This window comes from Ciona intestinalis, unplaced genomic scaffold, assembly GCF_000224145.3.
Source record: "Ciona intestinalis unplaced genomic scaffold, KH HT000130.2, whole genome shotgun sequence".
In the NCBI taxonomy this organism is placed as follows: Eukaryota; Metazoa; Chordata; class Ascidiacea; order Phlebobranchia; family Cionidae; genus Ciona; species Ciona intestinalis.
This window is the reverse complement of record NW_004190452.2, coordinates 50,362-58,377: the sequence shown is the minus strand read 5'-3', so window position 1 is coordinate 58,377 and position 8,016 is coordinate 50,362. Positions and strand designations below refer to the sequence as shown.

Sequence of the window (8,016 nt, the reverse complement as noted above, 5' to 3'; positions counted from 1 at the left end):
TAAATGTTTAGCAGTAAAATTATTGATAATAACCAACTACGTGCACATTAAGAACGTTGTAAAATATATTGTTAATTCAAGCTGTTGATTTCTATGTAGACATTACGTGGAGACGTCGTGAAAAAGTTGCTGAGTATTATTTTAAGTGTTGGCAACTATTTGAATGGGGGTAAGTATATTACATGATTTGTACTGGAACCATAGTGGTTGCCTCGTAAGTGTGGGGTATAGGGTTCAAGACCTGATGCTGCTACCAATGTGGGCGTATGTGTCCTTGGTCAAGACACTTAGCGGCAATTGGTCCAACCCAGGGGTTACTAATTGTTTTTTTCAAATTATCAGCCATATATAAAACAATAACCCACAAAGTTACATACGAGGTAACTCGTAAGCGGGCACGAGGTGTATGAAACAGTACACCTGTGTTATAACGACTGTCGTTGCACTGCCATGCGAGGATAAATAAGTTACATTCAGTCATTTATATAAAAAGGGCAAACATCTCTTTCTTTTACATGAAATAAACCATTAAACTGACACGTAAACCAATCGCGTGCGTTCGCCTGCTATATAACCTCCCCTGTTGTATAGCTATTCCCCTGCCATCTATTCAACGTTCCCCATCAATAGTTAGAAACACAATGCGATACTCTGCTGTAGTTTTAACCATTCTTATATAAAGTAAACAACCTCCCAAACCACGGGTGGCGACGCACATACTACTTTCGTTAAAAAAATATTTTTTATCTAAACAGAATAACCGACCTTAGCGCATATTAAATGTCTCTTCAATAAAACATCTCCTATCAATCTTCTGCATAACAATGACGAATATCTGCATTGCTGCTACACTGAGTGACGTTTCGTTTCGCTTTTTCGCGATTGTCGCTTTATTTTTATAAGACTTATATTATTTACTCTGACGCGTAATTTTGTTTTCTTTTGTCATCATATTATAGTTAGGCAGATAATTTTTCTTTTGAGAGTTTATATTAATAATAGTAATAACTCTTATTTAGGTATTTGAATAAATTGCAAATAACGAAAAGACGGATATAGCGACAAAACGACAGTCGTTAAACGCTTACTAAAAACGTTTACATTTAATTTGAAGAAAATAATCGTGGTCGCTACACCTAGCGGACAAACAACGAGCCGTTTATGTTTAATTATTATCAAGTTAAACTTCTAAATGAACTAAAGTATGTATTAGGCTCGGGTGCAACAGCTTATAACGGACGACCTCTTCCCCGCTTTTTATCTGTATGGTGTGTTATCTGTTTTGCTGCTTATTCCCCTATCTCTACTGTTTAAATATTATGATCTTCGCTATCGTATTCGAAGAGATAAATTAATTATGTCATAAAGACATTATATACCAGTATGTTTTATTTTACCCTCGATTTTATTTCATCACATCACAGAAAAAACAATCACCCACAAAGTTACATACATGATAACTTGTAAGCGGGCACGAGGTGTATGAAACAGAACACCTCTGTTATAACGACTGCCGTTGCCCCGCCATGCGAGGATAAATAAGTTACATACGTTACATTGATTATATTTCATCCAATCACATTGCAGGTAACGTATCACGTGGACAAGCACGTGGTTTCGATCTCGAAATCCTCGGAAAGTTAAAAGACGTCAAGTCTAACGTTGGTGGGGTGACGTTACTTTCCTATATTGTCTCGTTGTATATTCGACATTTTAAACAAGTATGTTGTTGTTGGGTTGCTGCTGTTTGTATTTATTATCACATGAGTTGTATTTAGCGAGTAATTGCCTCCTGACTAAAGTATTTGGGTTCGAGGCTTGACACTGCTACCATTTCTGAAACAATATATGCAGAAAAAAATCACGTGGTGTATATATAACAGAACACTCGTGTTATAACGGTTGTGGTTGCCCCGCCATGCGAGGATAAATAAGTTACATACGTGGTAACTTGTAAGCAGGCACGAGGTGTACGAAGCCACCACCTTTGGCGCGCAATAAACACTTGTGTTATAACTCGACAACCACACGCGAATAAGTAACGGTTATATTCCAGGACAACGACTTAGAAACATGGAAGGCTCCAGTGCCCGACACTTTATCATTGATGAGGGCTTCCCAAGTTAAATACGAAGACATTTGTGGCGAAATAACCAAACTAAAGACAAAACTTAACGGTAAAATATCGCATTTAAATATTACAATTTCAGGTTTTTTGAAAAATTATTAAGATTTCACTTTTTTTAAGTATGAAAATTTCAGTTGTATTTAAATGCTGTCTTAAACGACTAATATTGCCGAAAATATAAACACGTTTGCAACGTCTATTATGGCAGCAACAGGTGGAAATAAACCTTGTATAATAATTATGAACAAGTGTTAATATAGTAGGGTTGGGGGAAGATGGGACAACTTTATTGTTTTACTTCCCCGTCCCATTTGGTAGTAAACAAACAACATTCAAAGAATTATAAAACTATATCCTCACGACTCCCATAGACCGTTGTTAATTGTTTAAAACACGATCAGGATATTTGGATATTATGTGCTAAAGGTGTCCCATCTTTCCCTACCCTACTATATGCATTTTAATACACGCCGCTCCAAATGTCATGTTTAAGCTTTAAAACCGATGTTTAATATTCTACCCATCACTTCAAATAGTCGTGTGTATATAAACCGTACAACATAATGACTATTTGCTGTGCGAATAATTCAAATAATTGCTTTGCAAAATTCCGTCGCTCGGCCTTATATATTAAACCAGCAATAATTTGTTAGCTATATGATTAGTTATGTTATTGTGAGGAACAGTCAATAAAGTCTGGCCATCCGCGGACGATTCCTGGCGTCGCCGGTAAATATACAAAGGGCGACAGACTCCGTGTCTCGTCCTGTGCGTCTGCTGCCACATGTTACCTACTATCATTGGATAGCTAATCGTGTAACAATTATGGCTACAAAGTTAACAGAACACCGTGGGGCAAGATGGGATACCGTTAGCACATAATATCCCATATTTTCTAATCGTTTGAACAATTAACAACGCTTTTATAGACTCGCGGGGCTAGTGTTATAAAATTCTTTAAATATTCTTTGTTTACCGAACGATAAAAGCGAATGAAACATGGGCCTTCTTACCCCAAGCTACTATATATTCACCGCACGCCCCTACCTGCCCCACATAAAGTACAATAGGATCCATTTTCCTCGAGAAACATTCCCGTCGTCTCGTCGTCCCGCCGTTACATATCTCGGCTGAGGTTTATAATCTGACATACCGCCGTTGTGTTGCCTAATTTGTAATCCCCCCCGCTTATCCGGTCATGTTTATCTCCCTCCACAACAAACCATAGACTTCCACTGTTTTTGTTTAAACCACCGCTTGTTCCGATCCATATGACGTAACAAAAGCCATTCATACGTCACAGATTGCCGGCTCCGTGTAAAAAAGGTGGTTGAAAACGAGGACAACAAATATGTGGAACCATTTCGCGAAAAAATGACGGATTTTGTTGACTCAGGTTAGTTTATAACTTTAATTATCCTCACCAAATACAACCAAATATAAGTTTTTATCGTTTCCACCGATTGTATTACTGCGTCGGTTATTTCATTTCTATTTTCTATTTTTAGCGTACGCCTTGATAACGAACAAAGAAAAAGAAATCTCGGATTCGAAAATCAGGTAATATTGTTAAACAACACCCCCTATGCAACTACGGACATTATTATTGCTTGTGTATGTTGTGTTTAGTACTAACCCCTTTACGTATGTACAATATTATGGTAAAAAGTACAAGTCCTTAAGCAGCAGTTTAATCTTTTTAAACAACACGTTTTCGTAAGCGATATTTTAAGTTAAAAATAACGTTTTGTACGCCGTATTTTAAGTTAAGTAAACAAGCTTTACAAATCCGCAATATCGAAGTTAAAACAGTTCCTTGTCCACCATACGAAGTTTGGCAGTCGGTCAGTGTTCGATTAAATCCTTCGCTTCTGCAAGGTCAGTTAAGAAGCTTTCGTGTGCTAACTATGGCGCCGGTCTATACATGAACAGGCGACCTTACCAGAACCAATGGCGCCCGCTACAGCCCCGTCGCCTTGCCCGTCTAGTTACAATAACAATCCTCAAACGTCTTCTTATTTGCCATATTTCCTCATCATATTTCACGAACATGGCGCCTCAGCGAACGCTATTTATTCCCCGCATAAAATATGGCTTCAATTCTGGGACGTATATAATGTCGCATGCACGCTGTTTAACATGCTAGTTGGGATATGTATAAAGCATATTAGTAGCCATCTGTACAATAGTGTGGCATAATAATAACCGCGTGCATATAAAACCTACATCCGATATCATTAACCCGCACTACACTACATGAGCACTTAGCTTTACTATTTTATCGCCTCCCAAATTACCATGTTAGGAAGCGTGCATGGTATTAAACACATACCACGTTCGAGGCCATGGTTTTGATATTCCCGTTTATTACCAGCGTATATAAAACTTACTGCAGATCGTAAGTTTGATATTCCTGCTAGACAATGGCCCTACATCGGTGGTCAGCTAATTGGACGGTAGCGTCAGTTGGCTAGGCTAAGCCGCATGGATTGAGCAAATTGGCGTTTAAGTAGGATTGGTGTGGCGTCAGGCACTGGTTACCCAGCGTTATAGGTAAACAGACACTCCCTCATCGAATCTTGTCTTATCGTCCTTTACATCAACCTTCCCTTGTCATTAAAGCTTGTTTCAGTTGGTTGATATGGCATAGGGATGATTCCCCCACTATCTCGTATAGCAAAGTAAGTATAACCACGCGGCTTGTGTGGTGGACACACACGTACACGCTTTCAACTACTGATACAACATACGTTTTATAACGTACAGAATACGGTAGCTAAGACTAATTAAAATTAAGTATCCAAGAACACGGCGTTTATTCAAAGTTAAAATGCAGATCTACACAAAGTTACGCCAAACTCCACGCATAGCATATAAGTTGTATATATCTCTTCGAATACGATAGCGAAAATCAGATTATTAAAACAACGAGAAAACGGGAATTAACAGCAAAACGACAGTCGTTAAAACACGCTGTGGGAGAAATCTATTCGAGGAAAAATGTCAAATAAAAGCATGGCTGCCGAACCTGCAATACAGTAACTTAACTTGTATCGAGGTGCATTTAATAAAACAGTTGTGTTTTTATAAGAAAAGTTTCGTAAAACGTTTATATTTGTAAAGACATGAATATTTACGAACAAATATTAACTGATTATTTCCCTTTAGTTTCGAATCCATGCTGCATTACTTCAACTGTGGTTGCGGGAAAAGCAAAATCAAACAACCGAAAGATTTCTTCGACATGTGGATTCCATTCTCGGTTTACTTCAGCGAGGTTTGGCCGGTACAAATACGAGCTGAAGTGAAAAAACAGTTGAGTGTATTCTAATTTTTGAAAAGTGTATAAAAAGTTATGTATAAATATATATATATATATAACATTCTAATATATATATTGAAATGTTTTGAAAGTTGCGTATAGTAGGGTAAGATGGTTTATGTTTTCATTCTCTTTTTTTTTCTTTTATCGACATTTAGTCGTAAAAAAAGAATTTTTACAGAATGATATAACCGTATCCTTACAAATGTGAAAGAACGTTGTTAATTGTTCAAATTCGATCAGCTATTATGGGATTTGGGCGCTAACAGTATCTATTTTACCCTACTACAAAATGGGACGATAAAGTAGAATAAAAACACGTACCGTCTTACCCCAACCTACTAGTTTACCATAAATATAAAAAGTAAATTGTTTTATTTTAAATGCCGTTATAGCTTGGTTTGAAACAAGTGTATGTCAATACCACAGAATTTTTAACTTTTTATTTAAAACAGTTATTTTTGCTGAAGATTTTTAGCTTTTTTCGAAACGGAATGTTTAACTTTATTTGAATGGTATTTTTATCTTTTAATTCCTTTGTAGAAAAAGCGAAGCCGCCACAAAAGTTGACGAACTACGTTCAGTACAGGTCGTACGAACAAGAACCCGCAAGCGATGCTTGGTAAGTTATATCTACACGGTCACATCAAAGCAACAAACCGCCATATCCTCTTGTATACTTGATTACACCCATGTTTCATGCAAAGGGTTGTTTACACAACGATATCGTAAACAAGCGGCCTCCCCTTCGTTAACATGGTGTCATATAGGGGAAAACTATATTGGTCGTTTTGTTTAATAATAAATTTAGCGTTTAATATGAAAATTGCTATGAAGTACAAACTAACTAAAGGAGCAAAAAATAATCCGGTTTTTAAAATATTTTTTAACTTTTTTACCTTCATGTTTTTTTATTTAAAACATCAAACGAAAGAACCGTATTGACCAACTGTGTAAAGCCCCGACCGCAAAAATCGAATAGATAAACGCTTCGCTTTGTGAAGCGCTCGGCAGACTGCCGCTAAGTAACTATAGACCCGGGTCTACCTACATAACCGACCACGGCGCCGCAACAGGACACTAAACTAATATATTTGCTCTTGTATTAAGCTCTGTACAATCTTGAAGCTCTTGTGTGATGGCTTTCTTAATTACTCGTGCCATGAAACACAATATAAAGTTACCGCTCGTTACCTAAACACTAAACATTAGAAACCAACACACGAAGTTGTGGTACAGGAACAGACTGGTTAAGGCAAACAATAAGTTTTGTTAATCGCGAAGCTCGTCTCACTAACCTGTTCCTTCTGGCGTCTCTGTTATTTTAAGGCGACAGTTGCTTGAATAGCTGGCTCGTGTCGCTAGTTTGTGAAAGATCGAGTTTCCAATCTAATGTTTCACCGCGAAAAGCTTACGATAACTTTCGTGTTAAAATGTAACTGCAACAACGTTATTCGTTGTATAACTATACACTATCGCTTGCATAATAAACATCTAAAATAGTTTTATTTGGCAAAAATTGTTAACCATTTTTGGCTTCTAGTTTATGTTAAAACAAAACACGAAAAATGATTAAAATTGTGAAGTTTTTACCCCGAAAAGACCAACCAAAACGTGACGTAACGTCGGTGCGAAAACTAATTTTCACAGAAGCTGCTTTAGATAAAAAGTATTAATTCGCGTTTGGAGTGTAATTTAACCACGTGTCTGTTATGTGTCTGGTCGTCTTATAGTTTAAACGCAAACAGTGGAAACGTTCATGAACCTGAAACTCAAGCGTTCGATCTGGTTTTGTGTTTAAGTGTCCTTTATATGCGGTTACTTCCAATGATGGGCGTGGGAACATAAATGGTAGAATTCTAAACCGGGGAGAGATCGTTTCAACTATTATAGTGCTGTGGAAGGGACATCTTTAGCACATAATATCCAAATATCCCGATCGTGTTTTAAACAGTTAACAACGGTCTATGGGAGTTGTGGGGATACGGTTTTATATTTCTTTGAATATTTTTTTTGGCTACTAAATGGGACGATACAGGAAATAAAATGAACCTTTTTACCCCAACCTAATATACCATAAATATTAAGTAAAATGTTCTATTTTAAACGCAGAAAAAACGCCTCGCTGGTCAACTGCCAGATCAGTGATGCTAGAACTGAAAGAATCATTTTGTTCATTTATAAAACAATGAAATATTATTTTACTTGTGCGGGTGCGTTAACATGTGTTTCCTACTCTGGGTCACGACTTTTACTGTTTTTCTTTTTATTTGTATTTTTAAATTGCATTGCCATACACACGGGACACCTTGCAGTATTTAAGTATATTATAAAATAAATATATACGCGTTAAAATTTGATTCATAAATATAACTGAATGTAACTTATTTATTCTCGCATGGTGGGGTAACGACAGTCATTATACCAAGGGTGTTCTGTTCCTTGTGCACGCTTACGAGTTACCACATATGTAACTTTGTGGGTAATTGTATTTTCTGGACCGCTCATAATTGAACTTATTAGTGACCACTGCAATAGAACAACCATAATATGTCTTGCATAAAAC

General features: G+C 36.9%; 1 protein-coding gene across 1 annotated transcript in view; it reads left to right on the top strand.

Moving 5' to 3' along the window:
• The window catches only part of LOC100186202 (formin-like), a 13,030-nt gene extending 5,225 nt beyond the window's left edge, over nucleotides 1-7,805 (top strand). Inside the window, exons 11-15 of the mRNA XM_026838948.1 lie at nucleotides 3,432-3,524; nucleotides 3,637-3,688; nucleotides 5,297-5,443; nucleotides 5,994-6,072; nucleotides 7,563-7,805. Of these exons, the coding sequence (XP_026694749.1) occupies nucleotides 3,432-3,524; nucleotides 3,637-3,688; nucleotides 5,297-5,443; nucleotides 5,994-6,072; nucleotides 7,563-7,598 (407 nt within the window). The 3' untranslated portion in view covers nucleotides 7,599-7,805. The remainder of the gene's footprint in view (nucleotides 1-3,431; nucleotides 3,525-3,636; nucleotides 3,689-5,296; nucleotides 5,444-5,993; nucleotides 6,073-7,562) is intronic.
• The last annotated feature ends 211 nt before the right edge of the window (nucleotides 7,806-8,016 follow it).